Source organism: Bubalus kerabau, chromosome 4, assembly GCF_029407905.1.
Source record: "Bubalus kerabau isolate K-KA32 ecotype Philippines breed swamp buffalo chromosome 4, PCC_UOA_SB_1v2, whole genome shotgun sequence".
NCBI lineage: Eukaryota > Metazoa > Chordata > Mammalia > Artiodactyla > Bovidae > Bubalus > Bubalus kerabau.
Genome location: NC_073627.1, coordinates 89,018,113 through 89,042,334, shown reverse-complemented (window position 1 = coordinate 89,042,334; position 24,222 = coordinate 89,018,113). Strand labels below are relative to the sequence as shown.

The 24,222-nt window shown below is 38.8% G+C and overlaps 1 protein-coding gene across 4 annotated transcripts in view; it reads left to right on the top strand.

Annotated features, from left to right (window-relative positions):
* FOCAD (focadhesin) overlaps positions 1-24,222 on the top strand; it is a 305,178-nt gene that overhangs the window by 187,763 nt on the left and 93,193 nt on the right. For all 4 annotated transcript variants that reach the window (XM_055577935.1, XM_055577936.1, XM_055577933.1 and 1 more), the window contains 3 exons: positions 40-178; positions 5,904-6,089; positions 14,071-14,192. In XM_055577935.1, coding sequence (XP_055433910.1) covers positions 40-178; positions 5,904-6,089; positions 14,071-14,192 — 447 coding nt within the window. The remainder of the gene's footprint in view (positions 1-39; positions 179-5,903; positions 6,090-14,070; positions 14,193-24,222) is intronic.

The following is a 24,222-nucleotide window of genomic DNA, read 5'->3' as shown; positions in this document are numbered from 1 at the left end:
AAGTAAAAGGTTTTAGTATCACCTTCTCTATCATTTCAGGTAAGACCAGAAATCCAAACTCCTGATGACCTAGATGAAGATGAAGATGAGGAGGGTGATGAAAAAGAGGTGGATCTTTCCATTCCTGGCTCTTGCTATCTCAAACTTTTGTCACTCACAGCTCCTTCAGTTTTACCAGGTGGGAAAACTGGTAAAAAAAACTTTTGTCCTATTTGGTGGGACAAAAGCTAGCATTTTTGTGTGTGTGTGCTTTTTTCTTCCTACTTCTCTGATTAATTGTGCTCTTTTGTGACGTATGCATAGTCTAGCTTACTTTAGTCTTAAATACTTATTTTCTATCTGTGTCCTACAGGGACTCCTTGAGATAGTATGGTGTTCCAAACACACTGAAAAATGTTAGAGTTAAAATTAAACTGGAGAACTAGTTTAAACAATCATTTTCATTGGAAAATTTAAATTCATTTTAAAAGTTAAATTTATTCTACAAGACAGATTTGCAGTGTGACTCTTAAGTTACTGAGTCAAATGGTTCTTTACCTTATTTATAAACTGAATGAAAAGATCATTAGAATCTTTAGGAATTTCCTGGGTAGTTTCATCACATTTCCTGGCAGTCCAGTGGTTAAGACTCAACCTTCTAATGCAGGGGCTGTGGGTTCGATCCCTGGTCAGGAAACTAAGATCTCATATGCTTTTAGGCTTCCCTGGTGGCTCAGATGGTGAAGAATCCGCCTGCAATGTGGGAGACCTGGGTTCAGGGTTGGGAAGATCCCCTGGAGAAGGGAATGGCTATCCACTCTAGTAATATTCTTGCCTGGAGAATTCTGTGGACAGAGGAGCCTGGTAGGCTACAGTCCTGCTGCTGCTGTTAAGTGGCTTCAGTCATGTCTGACTCTGTGCGACCCCAGAGATGGCAGCCCACCGGGCTCCCCTGTCCCTGGGATTCTCCAGGCAAGAACACTGGAGTGGGTTGCCATTTCCTTCTCCAATGCATGAAAGTGAAAAGTGAAAGGGAAGTCGCTCAGTCGTGTCCGACTCCTAGCAACCCCATGGACTGCAGCCTACCAGGCTCCTCTGTCCATGGGGTTTTCCAGGCAAGAGTACTGGAGTGGGGTGCCATTGCCTTCTCCAGGCTACAGTCCAAGAGGTTGCAAAGAATCACACATGACTGAGTGACTTTCACTTCACTTCATCATTAGAAATATATTCTTCCTTTAGAATTACTCTACAGAAATGGTGGTACCAATATTTGAGAACTATCCATTAATGCTTTTTAAAAATAGATTAAGTTATATGGTCATTTAGTTTTGATATAAAGTGTATAGGACCTTGACTCTTAAATAATTATTCTAATTATATCCAATTATTCCAATTCAATATTAGCCAATGTTTTTACAAGCATGCATTTATTACCTTTTTCAGTCCGAAATCTACCCTGAATATTCATGGATGTAAAAATTAAGTTCAGTAAACTCACAAAATGTCATCTTTGTCTTCTCACTAATGATCATAGTCTTCTCACTTCATAATCTCACTGGCCTATAATGTTAGAGATTTTTTGGTGGTTTTAAAAAATAATTAATTAATTAATTTGACTGCATCAGGTCTTTAGTTGTGGCATGCAGGATCTGTTAGTTGTGGCAACATGTGGGATCTAGTTCCCTAAACAGGAATCGAACCCAGGCGCCCTCATTGGAAGCACAGAGTCTTTGCCACAGGACCACCAGGGAAGTCCCATGTTAGATGTTTTTATCCTCGGTTTCATCCTACATGGAGATGCCTGAGGAATTCAGCCAAATACATTTAGTATTTATTGCCAGAGCAGGCTTCTGTCCCTAAGTCCTGCCTCCTTTCACTAGAGAAAACCGAACGGTACACCTTAGACAGAGTTCATCTTTTCTTTCCCCCGTATGTCCAGTACAAGCCTTAAAGACTTGTTGCCATTTTCTTTCTCCTGTTCATCCCCACTTCTTACCTCAAGGCTCCTCAGAGTCTAGGACCTCCCAAATCCCCTGTGGTTAATAGTGGGTCCAAAGAGGAAAAACGCCTCCAGTTATCTAAGTTCCACCTATATCCCCAGATAACTGAAGAGTTCAAAGTCCTCTTGGGCTTTTAAAAGGACATTGTTCCCTCTTAAATGGACCCTTACTCTAGTCTCCTGGCACTAGAAACAGGAGAAGGGGTATGTGTGTGGCCGAGGTATACTGTTGTTTCTGTCCATTCCGTATGTGCAGAGCTGTGATGGCTGTTAACTGGCTCTTCTGCATGTTTGTACTTGATATTTACTAGTATCTGTCCCTAAGAAAGAAGGGGAGGAGTTGAGATTATCTGTATCTATTTGAGAAAATTCAATAATTAGTCAGTCAGGTGAATGACCTAGAGGCTGACTGTGTCTGGCAGACCATGTCACCATGAGCAAAGTTCTTCATTTTTTGTTGCTTCTTATTCCCTGTGATTGTAAGAACCAGGAAAAGACACTGCCTTAGAGATGTACAACCTAAGTACAGGGTGGATGATATATTTTAAGTTTCTAGGTACAGCAGGCAGAAGACTGAATTGCAGTGAATGTAAACTAATCCTGGCCCCTTTCTTCTTATTCCTTTCAAGTGAACAAAAGCAGTTGCAAAGTAAATCCAGTGATTTGAATTATTTTAAATAGGGATGTTACTGCTGCTGCTGCTAAGTCGCTTCAGTCGTGTCCGACTCTGTGCGACCCCAGAGACGGCAGCCCACCAGGCTCCCCCATCCCTGGGATTCTCCAGGCAAGAGTACTGGAGTAGGGTGCCATTGCCTTCTCCGTATGCTGTAAAAGATTTTTTAATTTTGAAATAATTTCATACTTATCAGAAGTTGCAAAATTAGAGAGTACTTTTACCCAGCTATTCCCATTGATAACATCTCACATAACTTTAGTTCATTATTAATACCAGGGAATTCACTTTCATACTGTTAATTAAACTATAGACCTACTTGGATTTCATCAATTTTTTTTTTTTACAGTGTACAAGTTTTGGGAATTAGCTTTTTTAAAAAGCTCAGTATAACATCTAAGACCCATCTAAGTAGTTATCTGTATCAATTTGTTCTTTTTTTATTCTAAGTAATATTCCATTTTGAGATGTACCCAGGTGGCATTAGCAGTAAAGAACCCACCTACAAATGCAGGAATTGTCAGAGACACAGGTTTGACCCCTGGGTTAGGAAGACCCCCTGGAGAAGGGCACAGCAACCCACTCCAGTGTTCTTGCCTGGAGAATCCCTTGGACAGAGGAGCCTGGCAGGCTATAGCCCACAGGGTCACAAAGAGTTGAACATGACTGAACCAACTTCACACGCACATAAAACGTACCATAGTTTGTCTATGTCCTCATATGTTGGAAGGCATTTGTTTTATATCTAACACTCTGTGTCCTACAGATTTTCAGCTCTTTTCAAATCCTCACTTGATCATCTGGAAGGAAGAGACTAGGGCAAGGTTCAAAGACAATGGGGAAAATTCCTAGTTGCTAGCTTTTTCAAGCTAGCAACTTGGGACAGATGGTACTGTACATATCAGTTGCATGCATGGTATTTTACTTTCATTTAAACTGCTTTCAGGCCTGGAATTATTTGAGAGTCCTTAGTTCTCTGAAGTGCCTGACAAATAGACAAATTTTCATTTCTGGGTTAGTCTATGTGGAAATATGTACTTATCTCTTGACATATATTATCTTTTACCAGAATAGGATGCCTTCTGTCCTCACAAGCACATAATTCTTAGGTACATTCTGAAAAGTCTAGACTCCTCCCTGGCTTGAAGCAGTCATTCATGTGGTCGTGTATATAGGACTTGGGATATGTGACCTGCCAATGCGTATTACCCACATTTTTCATTCAAATGACATATTGGTCAGGGTCTTCACAGGAAATTCAGAGGGAATAGTCGAGAGTTTAATAAAGGACTGCTTAAAGGGGTACTGTCAGGGTTAAAAAAAATTCACAAGCAATGGTGGATCATCTCAGAATGACAAATGTCTCTCAGCCTGAAGAGCTAAAGGAAGGTAATAGTTACGAGAATAAGAGAGAGCTTCTGTGTCATAAATAGGTCTGCCTAAGGGGAGTTAGGTGGAGAAGGCAATGGCACCCCACTCCAGTACTCTTGCCTGGAAAATCCCATGGACGGAGGAGCCTGGTAGGCTGCAGTCCATGAGGTCACTAGGAGTTGGACACGACTGAGCGACTTCCCTTTCACTTTTCACTTTCATGCATTGGAGAAGGAAATGGCAACCCAGTCCAGTGTCCTTATCTGGGGAATCCCAGGGACGGGGGAGCCTGGTGGGCTGCCGTCTATGGGGTCACACAGAGTCGGACCCGACTGAAGCGACTTAGCAGCAGCAGCAGCAGCAGCAAGGGGAGTCAGGACCTTCAAAAGAGGGGTACAGGCAACCCAGGGCATTCCTGCAGGAGGATGTCTAGAGAGTAACACGCCCTCACCTCTGTTCTCAGCCTCTGATCTCCTACCAGTATCTCCCATTGAGTGAAGCCAGCTGAAAGCCAGAGGACAAGGGAGCCTGGTGATGCGGTTGTGAAAGGTTATTCTTCCAGGGCACAGAGCAGGGTTGGGAGGGTGGATCTGGAGGGCAAAATGGAAAACTTACTACATAGGTGTTCTCTGGACTTTGAATGGAGAAGCTTGGTTGTGCCTTGAAAGGCTCCATATAAGAATGACAGAATTGGATATGTAATCCATGTTCTGGTGAGTATTTGCTGCCTTTAATTTAACTGTGGTCTTTTAAAGGGGACATTTAGACCTGTTCAGAATGAAATTCTAGTCTAGGTAGGTGGACTCTTGCTTTTTCTTCCTATAAGAAGAGGCACATGTAGTGGTTTCCTTTTTTGTTTCCCTTATGATTTGTTTAGCTTTATTTTTTTGTTGCTGTTTTTGTTCTGCATTGGGCAACCTCTAGTGGTGCTTGGGAAAATAACACTTGAATATAAACCTATAGTGTTAATCAAGTATTTTGCTTGAATATCCTGTCGTCTTCTGGTCCTGGATCACTGTATTCCCTTATAATAAGTAAAGATGTCAAGCAATAAGGATCTTGGGCTTAATTAGAAGGAACACAAATAAATAATGAATTAGTTTTTAAAAATAAGTGTACTGATATTACTACACAATGAAGGACAGTCATAAAAGGCTCTTTCTAAATGATAAGAAAGAGCCAGTCACATGGCAATCAAGGATTAGTGTGTTCCAGGTAGAAGGAATAGCAAGTGCAGTGGCCTTGTCTTAGGTATGAGCTTTGTGTTATTGAGGAATGGAGTAAAGCCCATGTGAAAATGTGCCTTTAACATAGCTAGGAAGGAAGGCAGGTGGTAAAGATGTAGTCAGAAGGAGAGTCGGGGGCCGGGTCACAGGAAGCTTTGATGTTATTCTGTGTACAGTGAAACACCAGAAGGTGTTAGAGATGGAAATGGCATAAAATTCTAGCTTCGGAGTAGAGGATGGTTTGGAGGAGTAGTCATGAGGAGAAGAAATCAAAAAACAAGTTTTTAAATTCATCCAAATGACAAAAAGAGAAGATAATGACTGGGCAAGTAGCAGCAAAAATGGAAAGGGGTGGATTTGAGATATATTTTAAAAGATAGATCTAAAAGGACTTGCTAATGAATTACATATACAAACTATGAGAAAGAAGAATTAAGAATGACCAAGTTTTTAAACTTGCATAACTGAGTGCCATGTTCTGGTTTTAGGAAGACTAAGAATGGGATGAGAATCAAGACTTGTTCTTTTACTTCGTGAAATTTGATCTAAAATATAGCTAAGTTCTTGTTTTTGTGGGTGTGTGTATATGACTTAAGAATGAATGTTTCTCTCTAGCATACGATATTTACTTTTGATCTCCTTTTATTTCTTTCAGCTTTGGAGGAATTTTTTACATCACTTGTGAAGCAAGAAATGGTGAATATGCCCCGTGGGGTGTATCACTCTGCATTGAAAGGAGGTGCCCGCTTAGATCAAGGAAAGACTGTAGCAGGAATCCCCAATTTTATGTTGAAAATGTACGAAACAAACAAGCAGCCAGGTTTGAAACCTGGCCTTGCGGGTAAGTGATACATCAGTGTATAGGTTTTTAATGTACCGATTTAAGCTTCTCTTCCAAGTGGGATGTGATTGGGCATGGAAAGGCATTGCTGCTGCTACTCACATCTAGACACACTGGATAAATTACAAATATGAATCACATCTTAAAGCCATTTAGAGAACTGCAGAAGCAAAGACATAAATAAAAGCAAAGAAGAGATAGACTGAAATTACAGAATAGGGGGAACATTTTAGATGTTTTCGATTTTTTTAGGTTGTTCCCTGCCCCACGCACTGGCCCCCACCTCATAGGGGATGTTCACCCGTTTGGGTTGTAGACTGGAACGGGGAATTGGCTCAGGCAGAGGCCTGTTGGAGGCCAGAAAAACCGGTAAAGCTTTTAGTGGCATCAAGGGACTAGGGTGATGTGGTGATTAATTTTACATATCATCTTAATTGGGCTAAATGATGCTCAGATAACTGATAAATATGATTTCTGAGTGTGTCTGTACGTGAGTTTCCAGAAGAGGTTAGCATTTGAGTCAGCAGACTGAGTAAAGATCATCAGTGTGGGTCGGCAACATCCAAACCATTGAAGACCTGAATAGTACAAAAAGACAGAGGAAGGGTGAAGCTGGGAGATCCATCTTCTCCTGCCTTTGGACGGTGGTGCTCCTGGTTCTTGGGCTTCCTGACTCAGTGGCTTTCCTGGTCCTCTTGTTTGCACACAGAAGATTGTGGGACCTCTCAGCCTCAAAATTCTTGTGAATCAATTGCCATTAAAAAAAAAAATCTCTACTTGCTTATCTACATATCTATATCTATACATATCTTGTTAGTTCTGTTTTTCTGAAGATTCTAACTAATATAGGTGACAAACTGGAGATTTTCCTCTTGAGATATTTGGTGAGTTTGGAGTTTGCACTGAAAGTTAAAGAACTATGCTGATGCTTCTGAAAGGCAGTGGTCTCCAGTCTTCCAGTACTTGGAAAACAAAGACTGACTTTATTTTCCTGAAAACAAGTACACAAATAGTGAGTTGATACTGGAGATCTACAGGTCTTTTCACCTGGTTGCCTTTACTCATTTTGGCCTCAGTTAGAGGCTGAAATTCAGGCTTGACCTTAACAAGAGGGTGATACAGGAGGCAGAGAAACCAATAGAGATCCTGACATTTTTGTGGTAACCTAGTGACAAAACTGAGCTGGAGGGACTTCAAGCACACGGCATGTTTCTCCCTTAAGGTATTTGTCAAATTTTGAAGCTTTGTGGGATGGGAATTTAAAAGGTAACCTGAAAACTTCTGAGGACAGATGTAAATCTCTGAATCTCCCGTAATCTTCCCATACTGAAGAGTCAAAGACCGATTAGGCTGTCAGTTGAAAATCTTGAAGAAGGTGTGCCCTAGAAACAGGGTTGAACTAGAGGTAGACTGAGATTTACCAAAGCTATAATCAAGCCTGGCTCAGTTAAATCCCCAATTCAGTTGAGATGGTCAGTCCTTCACTCTGCCTAACAGAGGAGAAACTCCTCTCAGATAAAAAAATAACATCATTTAGAATTTCTCTGGATCTTTCATTACCATCCAGTATACAGGGAAAAGGTTCTAGGCATTTGAAAAAGGAAGAAACTAGAAAGGAAGGGAATATTACATGGAGATAAAGCAGTCAGTATATCAGGAAGGCATCACAATTCTAATCAGTGTACACAAAATAGCAGAGTTCAAACTACATGACAAAAAATTAGAACTAACTAAATAGACAAATCCATAATACTAGTAGGAAACTCTAAAACATGTTCTTCAATGACTTGATGAATAAGCAGACAAAAAATCAAGTTCACAAAATATATGAACAATACCCTGAACAAACTTTACTTAAGTCATGCATGGAACATTGTATCTTATAGTGATATACTTTGTATGCTTTTAAGTCAGATATGCAGATGACACCACTCTTATGGCAGAAAGTGAAGAGGAACTAAAAAGCCTCTTGATGAAAGTGAAAGTGGAGAGTGAAAAAGTTGGCTTAAAGTTCAACATTCAGAAAACGAAGATCATGGCATCTGGTCCCATCACTTCATGGGAAATAGATGGGGAAACTGGAAACAGTGTCAGACTTTATTTTGGGGGGCTCCAAAATCACTGCAGATGGTGACTGCAGCCATGAAATTAAAAGATGCTTACTCCTTGGAAGAAAAGTTATGACCAACCTTGATAGCATATTCAAAAGCAGAGACATTACTTTGCCAACAAAGGTCCATCTAGTCAAGGCTATGGTTTTTCCAGTGGTCATGTATGGATGTGAGAGTTGGACTATGAAGAAAGCTGAGCACCGAAGAATTGATGCTTTTGAACTGTGGTGTTGGAGAAGATTCTTGAGAGTCCCTTGGACTGCAAGGAGATCCAACCAGTCCATTCTGAAGGAGATCAGCCCTGGGATTTCTTTGGAAGGAATGATGCTAAAGCTGAAACTCCAGTACTTTGGCCACCTCATGCAAAGAGTTGACTCATTGGAAAAGACTCTGATGCTGGGAGGGATTGGGGGCAGGAGGAGAAGAGGACGACAGAGGATGAGATGGCTGGATAGCATCACTGACTTGATGGATGTGAGTCTTAGTGAACTCGGGGAGTTGGTGATGGACAGGGAGGCCTGGCGTGCTGCGATTCATGGGGTTGCAAAGAGTCGGACACGACTGAGTGACTGAACTGAACTGAAACTGTACATTGGGTTATTTGTCTTCTTGTTGATTTTTAAGATTTCTTTATATACACTGATAAGGAGGAAATGGAAACCTCTTGGAGGAGGAAATGGCAACCCACTCCAGTATTCTTGCCTGGAAAATCCCCATGGACAGAAGAGCCTGACGGGCTGTATAGTTCATGGTGTTGCCAAGAGTCGGACATGACTGAAGCGACTTAACACACACACACACACACAAACTGTACGTTGGCAACTTATCAGAATGATCATATGGCAGATCATAAACTTCAACAAATTTCAAAATATTGAAGTCATTGAGTCTGTGATAACTAGCCTGGAAATTCCACTAGCCTGGAAATTGAATAATATAGATCACCCATGGATCAAAGGAAAAATCAAAATGGAAATCAGAAAATATTTTGAACTGAATAATAATGGAAATAAGCCAAATTACAACTTGTGGGATGCAACTGAAACAGTGTTAGTGGGAAATTCATACCTTTAAAGCAAATACTGAAAAAAGAAAAGGAAAGAAAATCAATGATAATTAAAGTTTCTATTTCAAGAAAAATGGAAAATAACAGTGAATTAAACTTAAATTATAAAGGAAAGAATAATAAATATAAGAATAAAAATCAATGAAAATAGAAAACATATAAAATAAATAAAATCAGCAAAGCCAAACATTGACTCTTTGGAAAGTTGAAAAGAATTGATAAAACCATTGTAAGTTTGAAGAGAAATATAGAGAAATATAGATTACCTATACTAGGAACAACAAAGGAGACAGCACTTCAGACCCCATAGCATTCAAAAAAAAAAATATTATGAAGAACTTTTAGCCAGTGAATTTCACAGTTTAGATGAGACGTAGAAGTTCGTCAAAATATAAAACTTTGCAGAACTGACAGAAAGCAGACTAGACTATATGAATAGTTTGAAATTGGGTATTAGTATTAGTATTAAAGAAATTGAGTCTGTAAGAACCTTCCCACAAAGAAACCTTAGGTGCAGATGCTTCTTCGGTGAATTTTTCAAAAAAATTAAGAAAGAAATAACAGGGATCTTTATAAACTCTAATGTAGGAGAGAAAAAAAGAACCCTCTAGATGAGGTCAGCATAACCTTAATACCAAATATCAGAAGGGAATATTAAAAGCCACTCTTTTCCATGAACATAGTTGCGAAAATCTCCCCAAAATATGTTAGAAAATGGAATTCAGCAGTACATCCAAAGGAAAATAAATAATAATTAGTGGGGTTAATTTAATGTTTGAAAATCAATATAATTTATTACATTAATAGCAAAAAGGCAGTATAATCTTTAGATGACCTCAATAGATGTAGAAAAAGCCTTTGAAAAACTTAGCTCCTATTCATGTTACATAAAAGACTCTCATTAAGCTCTGAATAGAACTTCTTTTATTCTGATAAAGAACATCTACAATGCCATCTTTGTACTTAACGCTGAAATAATGAAACTTTCACTCCTTGAGATTGGGGGAAAAGATATGGATGCTTGTTGTTACCACTATTATTCAGTATTGTAATGGAAGCCATAGCTAGTTGTAATGAGCCAAGAAAAAGAAATACAAGTCATACAGATTAGAAAGGAAGAGATAAAGTAGTCATTATTTGTTGATGACATGATTGTGTACATAGAAAACCCAAAATAATCTGCAGACTAATTAGGATTAATAAATGAATTAAGATTACTTTGTACAAAGATCATATAAAAATGAATGGTATATTTGTATATACATAACAAAAATGAAACTTAAAAATTGTATCATTTATACCAGTACCAAAAACCATCAAGTACCCAGAATAAATTTAACAAGAATTGTGTAAAATCCTTATACTGTATGCTATAAAATATTATGGAGAAAAGTTAAAGAAATTCAAATAAATTGAGTTATATAAAGTGTTTATGGACCAGAAGACACCATGCTGTAAAAATGTCAGCTCTCTCCAAGCTAATATGTTGTTTCAACCCAGCCCAATCCACATCCCAGTAGATTTTTGGAAATTGACAGACTGATTCTAAAATTTGTGTGGAATTGCAAAATACCAATAATGGCCAAGGTAAGCTTGGAGAACAAAAGCAAAATAGATGGATGTACATTACCAGATATCCAGACCTATTATGAAACCATGATAATTGACAGTGTGATATTGATGCAAAAACAGGCCAACTGACTAGTGGAAGAATATGGAGTGTACAGAAACAGACCTACATATACAAGGTCACTAGACTTGTTACAAAAGTAATACTCGGGTGCTGTAGAGAAAAGGGATGATCTTTTTGAAAAATAACAAATTATATTAAAATCACAAACATGTATTAATGAAAGTATACCATTAAGAGAGTGAAAAGGCAAGGCACAGAAGACAAGTATTTTTAGAACATATATCTGATAAAGAACTTGTATCTAGAATATGTAAAGAATTTTTAAAAATCAATAAGAAAAAGACAATTGAAAAACAGGGAAAAGAATTGAGTTTACCCTTCAAAAAGAGGGTGTACACAGTATATTAACACATATATATGGAACTTAGAAACATGGTGATGATGACCCTATATTCAAAACAGCAAAAGAGACACAGCTGTAAAGAACAGACTTTTGGACTCTGTGGGAGAAGGCGAGGATGGGATGATCTGAGAGAATAGCATTGAAACATGTATATTACCATATGTGAAATAGATCGCCAGTCCAGGTTCGAGGCATGAGACAAGGCGCTCAGGGACGGTACACTGGGATGACCCTGAGGGACAGGATGGGGAGGGAAGTGAGAGGGGGTTTCAGGATGGGGAGCACATGTACACCCATGGCTGATTCATGTCAATGTATCCACTGCAATATTGTAAAGTAATTAGCCTCCAATTAAAATTTAAAAAAAAAAAAAGAGGGGAAAAAAAGAGGGTATACAAATGCCTGATGAACATATGATTAGATGATCAACTTCATTAGTCATCTGAGAAATGCAAATTAAAACCACGGTAAGATACCACAGCAGACCTAATGCTATGGCTAAGATGAAAAAAATGGAAAATACAAAGTATTGATAAATATGTGGAGTAAACAGAATTGCTATTGGGAATGTAGGTTAGTAGAACCACTTGGACAATTTATACTGAATAAATTCATACTCTGTTACCTACCTATTTCATTTTTAGGAATAAGCCCAAATTAAGTCACCAAAAGACATAATAATATTCACTGCAGCATTATTTGAGTAGCCCTAAACTTAGCAACCTAGATAGCATACTCAAAAGCAGAGACATTACTTTGCCAACAAAGGTTCATCTAGTCAAGGCTATGGTTTTTCCTGTGGTCATGTGAGAGTTGGACTGTGAAGAAGGCTGAGCACCAAAGAATTGATGCTTTTGAACTGTGGTGTTGGAGAAGACTCTTGAGAGTCCCTTGGACTGCAAGGAGATCCAACCAGTTCATTCTGAAGGAGATCAGCCCTGAGATTTCTTTGGAAGGAATGATGCTAAAGCTGAAACTCCAGTACTTTGGCCACCTCATGGGAAGAGTTGACTCACTGGAAAAGACTCTGATGCTGGGAGGGATTGGGGGCAGGAGGAGAAGGGGACGACAGAGGATGAGATGGCTGGATGGCATCACTGACTCAATGGACGTGAGTCTCAGTGAACTCCGGGAGTTGGTGATGGACAGGGAGGCCTGGCGTGCTGCGATTCATGGGGTCGCACAGAGTCGGACACAACTGAGCGACTGATCTGATCTGATCTGAAACTTATTTTTGGAGAAGGAAATGGCAACCCACTCCAGTACCCTTGCCTGGAGAATCCCATGGATGGAAGAGCCCGGTGGGCTACAGTCCACGGGGTCGCAAAGAGTTGACACGACTGAGCACTTTCATTCATTCATTCAAACTTATTTTTGGAGAAGGAAATGGCAACCCACTCCAGTACCCTTGCCTGGAGAATCCTGTGGAGGGAGGAGCCTGGTAGGTTACAGTCCATGGAGTCGCAAAGAGTCGGACTCAACTGAGCAACTTCACTTTCTCACTTTCTTTAAACTTATTTTAGTTTAGTTGCTGAGCTTCCCTGGTAGCTCAGCTGGTAAAGAATCCACCTGCCATGCAATCAAATGACCCCATTCGATTCCTGGGTCTGAAAGATCCCCTGTAGAAGGGATAGAAGCTATCTAAATGCCTATTGACAGTAAAATTGTGGTATGTGCACATTATGGAGTGTTATTCAATAATGACAATGCATATACTACAACTGCCAATAGCAATATGAATGATTCTCACAATGATTATGTTAAGTGAAAGAAGTCAGATATAAAAGTGTGCAGCCTGATTCCAGTTGTGTAAAGTACCACTCCATGGACTGTAACCTACCAGGCTCCTCCCTCCATGGGATTCTCCAGGCAAGGGTACTGGAGTGGATTGCCATTTCCTTCTCCAAAGGTTGCTACAAAGTTGTTATCTTTGGGCTGGGGGTGGACATGATTGGAATGAGACATGAGGAAGGGCTTCTAAGATGTTAACAATGTTTTGCTTCTTGATCTGAGTACTGATTACACTTTTGTTCAGTTTGTAAAAATCCATAGAGCAGTATGCTTATGTTCACTCTTCTCTATTATACTTCAGGAAGAGATATTTTTAAAGGTAATTTTTTCTGTTTTAGTGTCTTAGTCCTTGAATATGTCTTCTCATTGGCTCAGAATCACCCAGATAAGGTCCAAGACTACCCTAACTCATACTCTAGTGTTTGGCTGCCTGCCTTTGCTTTGTAACTGACATGGGGTCAGCTAACGCTGAAAGTTCAATTTAGTTAAGCAGAGTAGGAAGGATTGGGAGAAGGGTAACAGATGGCGGAGGGCAGGAAAAAGGGAGAGTGAATGTATGTGAGTATAGGTATGATGGAAAACTAGTCCTCTTATGGGTGTAAACTAAAGGAACCCATATTATCAGGAGTTCACAAAAACTGGCATGCACAAGCATTTCTCTTTAATTGAGATTTATTTTTAAAGGAAAGTTAATAGAATCTCTAGAAGTAACAGTTAACAAAATTTAAAATAAACATGATTTGAAATTTTCTCATTTATTTACAAATGAATAACACTCCTCTGTAGTTTCAGGATGCTAACTTCTTATGGCTCTTCTGTTTTTTCTTTCCTGTACCAACAGTTTAAAAAAAATAGTAATTTGCTTAGCATATTCTTTTGATTTCTAAGTGTCTCTATCCAGATTGAATATCGACTACTGAGAACCTAATTAATGACGTTTTTCCATAAACAGTGTTTTTATATTTCTTTTTTCTAAGGTGGTATGTTATTTTGTTATGATATTTCAATGTATCAGAGTAAAGATGGCAAACCATTGAATCGACTGATGGCCAGTAGAGGGCGAAGCTTCAAGCAGACCTCACTTGCTCTAGTGCATGAGGTAGGTACCTCTCCATTCTCTGAAACAGTGCTTCTTGTTGTATATGCTTTGGGGTTTCCCGCCTTTGGTTTATGGTGATGAAATTTAGTGCGTGTTTGGAAATAATTTTTCTATTATTCATAATGAAAGTAGCTTTTAAAGACAACCAAAATATTGATCCAACTGTAGGATTTTGATGTACTTCTCAAAGAAACCGGCATGTTTTCCTTAGGGCTCAGCCTGTTAGAAAGTAGTATCTAGGAAAGTATCTAGTTTGGTTTATTTATCAATATTTAATTGCCTTGGTTCAGAATAAATACCAGTTTAATATTTCAAGAAATAATCTATTTCTTAATTGTAATCCTTTGGAAGTATGTAGGGCACCACTGTTTATATCTTGTGAATATTGGAAATTAACAGTAAATAATTGTGTTGGAGGAGGGGAAATCCTTTGATTTTATTGTTTATTTATGTTTCTTTTATGCTACTCTTAAAGTTATGTGATGCCATTAGGTGTTGCTTGAAATCTGCTCATTACAGATTGTACAATACCAGAGGAAAGAAGGAAGGTGGAAAGCACTTGGGAAATCTGTGGGAGTTTTTAGTTTTTTAAAATTGTATGACAGTTACTCATTCAGGTGGTATATAGGCTAAACTGTATGAATGACTAACAAAACAAAATACCACAGCAAAGAGGTTCATTTCATATAATTTAGACATAAGTTATATAACAGGTATAAATGAAAATGTATGAATTGTAAAAATTTTAAAAGATCTGAGATAATGATAGTGCTTCTACAATATGTTTGCATTAAATCTTATTTTGATGCATAATTTATAAATATTGGTATCACTTATTTGATTTGATAATATTCTGTGTCTTACCAGTTGCCACCAATTAGCATAGCCAGATTTTTGTTTGTTTATTTGTTTGACCACACCATGCAGGATCTTCCTGCCCTGCAGTAGAAGCATGGAGTCTGAACCCCTGGACCACAAGGGAAGTCCCAGCATAGCCAGATTTTTAAAGACCCACCTATGCTACCTATCTATTTCCCATGAAGTGATGGGACCAGATGCCATGATCTTCGTTTTCTGAATGTTGAGCTTTAAGCCAACTTTTTCACTCTCCTCTTTCACTTTCCTCAAGAGGCTTTTGAGTTCCTCTTCACTTTCTGCCATAAGGGTGGTGTCATCTGCATATCTGAGGTTATTGATATTTCTCCCTGCAATCTTGATTCCAGCTTGTGCTTCTTCCAGCCCAGTGGAAACAGTGTTAGACTTTATTTTGGGGGGCTCCAAAATCACTGCAGATGGTGACTGCAGCCATGGAATTAAAAGACGCTTACTCCTTGGAAGGAAAGTTATTACCAACCTAGATAGCATATTCAAAAGCAGAGACATTACTTTGCCAACAAAGGTCCGTCTAGTCAAGGCTATGGTTTTTCCAGTGGTCATGTGTGGATGTGAGAGTTGGACTGTGAATAAAGCTGAGCGCCGAAGAATTGATGCTTTTGAACTGTGATGTTGGAGAAGACTCTTGAGTCCCTTGGACTGCAAGGAGATCCAACCAGTCCATTCTGAAGGAGATCAGTCCTGGGTGTTCTTTGGAAGGAATGATGCTAAAGCTGAAACCCCAGTACTTTGGCCACCTCATGCGAAGAGTTGACTCATTGGAAAAGACTCTGATGCTGGGAGGGACTGGGGGCAGGAGAAAAAGGGGACAACAGAGGATGAGATGGCTGGATGGCATCACCAACTCAATGGATGTGAGTCTGAGTGAACTCCGGGAGTTGGTGATGGACAGGGAGGCCTGGAGTGCTGCAATTCGTGGGGGTCACAAAGAGTCGGACATGACTGAGCAACTGAAGTGAATTAAACTGATGCTACCCATATTAGTTTTATATATTTGGTTAGAATTGAAATTATATAAATCTTTGTTTAATACAACGTCTTTAACAAAGGAAGGAAGATCTGGGGAGAGTAGTGTTTCTCTGGGAAGAAGAGAAGTTTAATTTCGTAAGCGAAGAAAAACAATAGGTAATTTCTAGATTTGTTCTCCCTATTATCTTATTTGTTGTTATGGAGAAGAAAGAGATTTGGTACTTTTTTGTTCTTTAAAGCTGTGTACTTAACCAACATGTTAACTCTTAAGGGAAGCCTGAATTTAAAAGTCGCTATCATAACAGATGGAGAAGGGAATGGCTTCCCATTCCAATATTCTTGCCTGGAAAATCCCATGGACAGAGGAGCCTGGCGGGCTACAGTCCTTGCAATCACAAAGAGTCAAACACAACTGAGTGACTAACACTTTCGCTTTCATCATAACAGAAACAAGGAAAAGTGTTAATGTAGGGGTGGCAGAAGACATCCGATAAATTAAGCAAATGGTATCAGAACTTGGGAGGTGTACCTTAGTTTTGTGAACAGAGAAAATATTTGAGTTATGATACTTGTTGCTTGTATTATAGAATGTGGACGGAGAAGCCTGGTAGGCTGCAGTCCATGGGGTCGCTAAGAGTTGGACACAACTGAGTAACTTCACTTTCACTTTTCACTTTCCTGCATTGGAGAAGGAAATGGCAACCCACTCCAGCGTTCTTGCCTGGAGAATCCCAGGGATGGGGAAGCCTGGTGGGCTGCCATCTAAAGGGGCCGCACAGAGTCGGACATGACTGAAGCAACTTAGCAGCAGCAGCAGCAGAAAATTTCAAAGAGATGAGAAAAGATGTGCACTGGGACGACCCAGAGGGATGGAATGGGGAGGGAGGAGGGAGGAGGGTTCAGGATGGGGAACACATGTATACCTGTGGCAGATTCATTTTGATATTTGGCAAAACTAATACAATTATGTAAAGTTTAAAAATAAAATAAAATTAAAAAAAATAAAAATAAAATAAAGAAAAAAAAATCATAATTTTAGGAGTTACTTGGAAGTTGAATTAGACAGAATTCTGCTGCATCTGTGGCAGGATTTTGGGTTGGATTTATATCCTGCTTATTATAATTCATTTTTTAAAAAGGCAGAGAGAGAGAATGACCAAGCAGTTACTCAGAGTATCTGGCAACAAATAATAAAAAATTTAAGAGCTAGTTAATGAGAATAACAATTGCAATAATAATAACTCATAGCCAGCTCAGGCACTTTAAAGTTTGCTGTGCATATGTTCATTCGTTTAATCTCTGTATTCACACTGTGAGGTTGGTACTGTTTATGGACTTGACACACATAAGTAGAAGAGCCTGGAAATTGAACCCCAAAGTATGATTTCACAGTTCTTGATTCTGTCTTATTTTTAAGGTCTGTCATCATAGTTTCAATTTGTTTATTAATTTACCCATGGATGGACATTTGGGCTGTTTCTACTTTTTCCAGATTATGACTGAAGCTGCTATAAACATTACTATACAGGTGTATATGTGGACATCTATTTTAATTTCTCTTGATTAAATAACTGCATACGAGTGGACTCGCTAGGTCTTTGGGTGAGTGAATATGAAAACCCAACTGTTTTTCCAGTGACTGTCCCGCTTTGAATGCCCCCAGCAGCATAAGGAAGTTCTGGTTGCTCTCCCTCCTTGCCAGCGCTCAACATGGTCAGTTCTTAAAATTTAGCAGTTCTCATAGTGGTTAGTGGTTTTCCTTTTGTGGTTTTTAATTTGTGTTTTTTTAATGACTACTGATGTTGAGCTGCTCTTCATGTATTTATTCACATCATGGAGTGTTGTGTTCTTTTGCCCATTTTAAATCCAGGTTTTTGTTTTCAAATGAGAATTCTTTATATATTCTGGATATAAGTTTGTTTTTTTTTTTAATTAGAAATGTGTCTTGCACATGTTTTTTCCTACACTCTAACTTGTCTTTTTATTTCCTTAATAGTGTCTTTTGAAGAGTGTCTCTTCAGTTTTGCAGAATTTATCAAGTTTTTCTTTCTTTGGTTTTTGCTTTTTGTCTTATCCAAAGTCTCAAAAACTTTCTGTTTTCTTTTTTTCCCATGTTATCTTTTTTAATTTTCAAAAAAGGAGGTATAATTTATAGACTGTAAGGTTCGCTCACTGAATGTGTGCAGTCAGCGGTTCCCGTGTGTACACAGAGATGTAGCACCATCGGCACAGTCAACCTTAGAATATTTTCCTCACAGTGCAAAGCAACTCTATACCCATTAGCAGCCACTCTCCATTTCCCTCACACCCCAGCCTTCCGCAACCGTGAGTCCATGTTTTTTAAATTTTATATTGGAGTATAGCTGATTAACAATGTGATAGTTTTGGACAGCAGAGGGACTCCACCATATATATACATGTATCCATTTTCCCCCAAATCCCCGTCCCATCCAAGCTGCCACATAGCATGAGCAGAGTTCCCTGTGCTATAGAGTAGGTCCTCGTTGGCTATCCACTTTAAATATAACAGTATGAACACGTCGATCCCAAAGTCTCCACATACGTTTTAAATCAGCTTTGAGAAACTATTTTAAAAACCTGCTGTGATTTTGGTTACAAATGCACAGAATTTGTATATCAGTCTGGGAGAAAACTGATATCTTAATAATTTTGAGTTTTTTAACCAGTATGCAAGGTATATTTCTCCATTATTTTAGGTCCGTGTTTTGTTGTTTTCTTACTACAAATCTTGCACCTATTTTGCTAAATTTAATAAGTACTGCACATCCCAAAGTATTTTTATGCTAGGGCAATTAGAATGTTTTTTGGTTTGTCTTTATTTCCAACTGTTCATTGATAAAATATAAACATATAATTGATACTTTTTTATGGCCTTACTCTACCTACTTATATATTCTTGTAGATTTTTTGTAGATTCTTTTTGATTTTCATTGCAATGTTGTCTATGAATAGAGATTGTCTTAATGTTTTTCTTTCCAATCTGTATGCCTTTGATTTCTTTTTCTTGCCTAATTGCACTGTCTAGGGACCTTTGGTATGGTTGAATAGAAGTGGTGAGAGTAGACATTCTTATTTTGTTAACAAAGTAGTCTTGGGGGAAAGCATTCAGGATGCTTAACATTACATATGATGTTATATTTACTGTTAGTATAGAGATTTTATGGATATTCTATATCAGCTAAGTCGCTTCAGTAGTGTCCGACTCTGCGCGACCCCATAGACAGCATCCCACCAGGCTCCGCCATCCCTGGGATTCTCCAGGCAAGAACACTGGAGTGGGTTGCCATTTCCTTGTCCAATGCATGAAAGTGAAAACTGAAAGTGAAGTCGCTCAGTCATGTCCAACTCTTAGTGACCCCGTGGACTGCAGCCTACCAGGCTCCTCCATCCATGGGATTTTCCAGGCAAGAGTACTGGAGTGGGGTGCCATTGCCTTCTCCTTAGGTTGATGAAGTTTCCTTTATTCCTAAATTGGGAAGTATTTTTTCTTATTACAAATAGATGTTGAATTTTGTCAAATGTGTTTTTTCTACATTTGTTGAAATGACTATATACTTTTTTCATTTGTTAGTAGGATGAATTATTTTGATTAATTTTTATAATGTGAAGCAAATCTGCATTCATAGGATAAACTCCACTTGATTATAATATAGTATCCTATTTATTGCTGAATTTGATTTGCTAGTAATACTTTGTTAGAGGGCTTCCCAGGTGATCCTAGTGGTATGCATCCTGCCAATGCATAAGACATATAAGAGATGTGAGTTCAATCCCTGGGTCGGGAAGATCCCATGGAGGAAGACACTGCAACCCACTCCAGTATTCTTGCCTGGAGAACCCCATGGACAGAGGAGCCTGGTGAGCTATATAGTCCATAGGATCACACAGAGTCAAACCCAACTGGAGTGACTTAGCACTCACACACTTTATTAAGGATTTTTGCCCCATGGCACCTATGAGGGATATGGTTTTGTGGTTTCCTTGTACTATCTTTGCCTGATATGTTATCAGGATAATGCTCTCCTAGTAATTTTTCCTTAAGTGGTAGAATTTTCTAGTGAAAAGTCTGGGCTTGGAGTTTGCTTTAGGAAAGTTTGTAACTATGAATTCAAGTTACATAATATATGAGACTATTTACACTATCTAGCCATCCATCCCTACTAATCCTGAAGAGGGAATTTCGGTGGCACAGCATACATGGCAGTTAGTGTGTATCTCTCCTTTTTAGAAGTGTGCACGTCATAAAATCAGGGAGTTTGTTTTGGCCATATGTAGTTCCAGTGGTTGGTATTCCTGGCACATGGTAGACACTTTATAAATGATTTTAATCCTTTTGAAACTTGGGTGTGTCTTATATTTTACATGTGCATTTAGTGGGATCATTTCCTTTTTCCAGAAATGTTGCAATTAAATTGATGGTGAATCTAATAATTGTTGAGATCTTACTAGGAAATGACATTATTGTCATTTGAACAAGCTATTATAAACTGTGTTGTTAATCATTTATATGGTTTAGCCTCCCCTCTCTGCCAAAGTTTACATATACCTATAGGATATTCTATAGCCCTAATGCATACAACTATAGATGAGTGAGTGAGTGAATGAATGGGTAAATGAATATTCAAATGCTCTGCTTTTCATTTTTTTAAGTGTATTTTGCTCCATGGAATTGTCAATATTTCTCAATAATGACATTAGTTAAATCAAGTATATTCAGTGTCTTGGAGAACTAGCTGTTTAATCTGTGATAAATTCTTTAACACCCTTCTTTCTAAAAACTGTTTTTGTTTTAAATTGAAACTCTCCCTTGTACTTTGAGAAGACTCATGGACCTAAATCTGAATTGGGTTTGACCTGACCTACCAGGGGTAGTTTAGATTTCTCTGAAACTGAAGTGCCCTTGCTCTCTTTGCTCCTTTGAAAAGGGGACCAGCAGGGGTCATTTCAGACCTACCAGTGCTTCTTCAAGCTCCTCCTCTGCCCTGATTTATGATTACTTCTTCTCATCCTGAGACTGACTTGGCTCCATTTGATGAGGAAGCTGAAGGTGAATGACATGTCTCTTTCCCTGGAAGTTGCTGCCTGTCTTGTCATCCTTTGGCATTTCTAACTCTGACATGACACTTTCCCCTAAATTGGATGATACTGATTTGTCCCTGGATGAGAATGGCAGCCTTGCTTCATTATTTCCTACATCTTCGGGCACATGCAAATTTCCCAATCCTGCTGCTGCTACCTAACCATATTTCTGCCTTAGCACTAGGTAATGAGCTCTTTTTTCATCTTTTTTTTCTGCAAAACCTTTATTGGGCTTATTGCCGGCACTACTCTGAAAGAGATTTTTTTCTTCTTTCTTTCTTTCGAAATTGATCATCACTTGTTTATTTTGCCTTGTAAGTTATTTTTTTTTCTTCTGCCTTCTTTACATTTTCCCCTAGATACCCAAAAGTACATGGGCTGTAACCCATCATTTCCCCTTTTCTTTCAGTGCCTTCTTTATTTAAAAACGTATTTCTTGTGAAAAGCATGGAGCGTGTTAGCATTCATGCAATAAGAAACAATTAGACAAAAATTTTGAATAATAATTGGGAGAAGTGGTATCTGTGCTTGTTACACATTCCCCTTAGAAAACACTGTGAAAAGTATGGTTTGCTATATTTTAGAGACTCTGTAATTACTGTGCAGTGTGAGTTGTTATGGTAACAGGGTTTTCCCCCTTCCTATTAAATAACAGAGTAAATGGTTGCTTGAGACATGATTGAATTGTCAGCTTTCAAGCTAATGTTATCCTGATGGGAAAGGGGAGTTGGGGGAGAGAAGAGAGACTGAGGTAGAGAAAGTGGGAGGGAGGGAGGAGAGAGAGAGTTTAAAATGTCCAGAAAGCACCTACAAAGTGACGAGTGTCATTCTCCTTTAAAAATGTGTCCGTCACAAGCCCTCCCTTCTTGTCTTCCAGTCAGTATTTGTCAGGGGACGGGAATAACGAAAAATTATTCTGTGTAAACAAGATTACTATTGACAGACAACTGAAGCCTGTGCTTCCTTATCTATATACAGTGGAACACTGAGCAGCCTTGGGGGTCTCTAACACTAAGTACAAATGGTTTTTCTTCTGGGAATGTGGGAGGAGTGTGCGTATGTCACAGACCAAATGCAGTGACTCATATTGGTGTGCCTGGGTAGCAACTGAAGTTAAATGCTTTTATTCTTTTGATAATAAGATATACATCTGGGAAACATGAAAACGCCTTACTTTGTGAGATTGAGGTTTTAAAATCCATAGGAAACACTTGACCTGTCAGTTTTACGTGCTGGTCTGCCTCGTCCCATTCCAGTTTCATAGTCAACCTCCCCAAAGCTTGACTTACACGATTTAAGTTATTTGATGAAGGGCTGTTGAAATGACTATTTTCTTATAAATGAATAAGTATATTTGTTAAGATCACTCAAGAGGCAGAGAACATTACCAAACTTTTAGGCAATGTGTTCTGAACAGTAAATTATCAAATTAAGTGGTCATGTAGTTCCTGCTACGGCTCCCTGGTAGCTCAGACAGTAAAGTATTTGCCTGCAGTTCAGGAGACCCAGGTTCAGTCCCTGGGTCAGGAAGATCCCCTGGAGGAGAAAATGGCAACCCACTCCAGTGTTCTTGCCTGGAGAACCCCGTGGACAGAGGAGCCTGGCGGGCTAGAGTCTGTGGGGTAGAATAGAGTCAGATGCAACTGAGCAGCTAAGCACCCATGCACATAGTCCCTTCAAGTAAAGTATGTGTCCGTGGGGAAACTAGATCTCCTCTTTCATTCTGTCTTTTGACATTTGCTCTACATTTGTGAATTGTGTTTCTAAGCAGCATATTCTCTGTCGAGCTAGCATTTCAGGTATATGTCACTAGAACTTGTGTGACACTAATTAAAATGTTTAGTTAGGAAATTTCAAACTGTAAAGTTTATAATACTCACTTTAAATTTCGCTTTGTCACTCACTGTGGTTTTAATCTGGAATGAAACATTTCCCAGCCAGAACATTTTGAACATGTTTTGTAAAATTTCAAATAATCATATCCTCAACAACTTGTATTAGAGTTTGGCTGTGCCTATTAAAACGGTTTTCTGACATTGTGTTTTCACACATCATAACTCTCTGTGATTACTTGTTTATGATAGTGTAGTTTTCACATGACAAGATTTTGCCTTAAAGCGAACACTGTACATTTAATGTGGTTAAGCTCAGCAGGTCTTTAAGGGAACATTTATGTGTGAGACACTGCTGTGGGTTCAGTGTCCGTGAGAGGGATTCCAGGGTGAATAGAATATGATCTCTGCTCTTAGGTTGGTATGATTAGCGTCCAGTCACAAAAAAATGCAACCTGTTGAGTATAACAAGAGAGGTGTAGTATAGTGTACTGGAAGTGTAGGGATGGGAGAAATATTTCAGAAAGTAGAGATGAGAGGAAGGAACACAGGACATTCAAAGCCATGGAAGCAATCAGTGAACGCGAAGGTCTTGAAGAGTATTGGACAGGCTTGGAAATTGGTTTATAACCTAAGTGAACCAGAATACAGGTTAAATGAAAGAGGAGCAGAAAGTAAGTGGGGGAACTGGTTAAGGATCTTAGCCAGCAGAGTTCTCACATAACAACAAATTATTTCTTGAAGTAAATGGTGTACTTTTAATTCTAAAATACTTTGGACATAGCATGGAAGAATTTTGGACTTTATTCTTTAATGAGCTATCAAAGGTTTTTTGAAAAATTCTGAGTTAATGTAATAGTAGCAACATCGTTCAGGATGTATTAGAAGGAAGGAAGATTTTAGACTGTTAAGAGATGAGCTAGATGGCCTCAATAATTAAGACAGGAATTAGGACTAACTCAGTGAGGAGGAAAGTAGGGACAAGCGCAGTGAACATTTCAGAGGCAGAGTTGACATTTGAGTTGGAGGCAAGGGAGAAGACCAGGATAAATCAGAAGTTTTAAATCTGGGTGACTGCAATATTGATGGGGTAATGTTGATAGAGGAATGATAAGAGGGAGAGTGGTTTTTGAATGATGATGCAAAGAAGTGTACAGAGGGTATTAGATAGTGGAAGGTGAATGTTTGAGAAGTACATGTTCTAAAAGTGGTCATTTTCAAACTATGTATTTTAA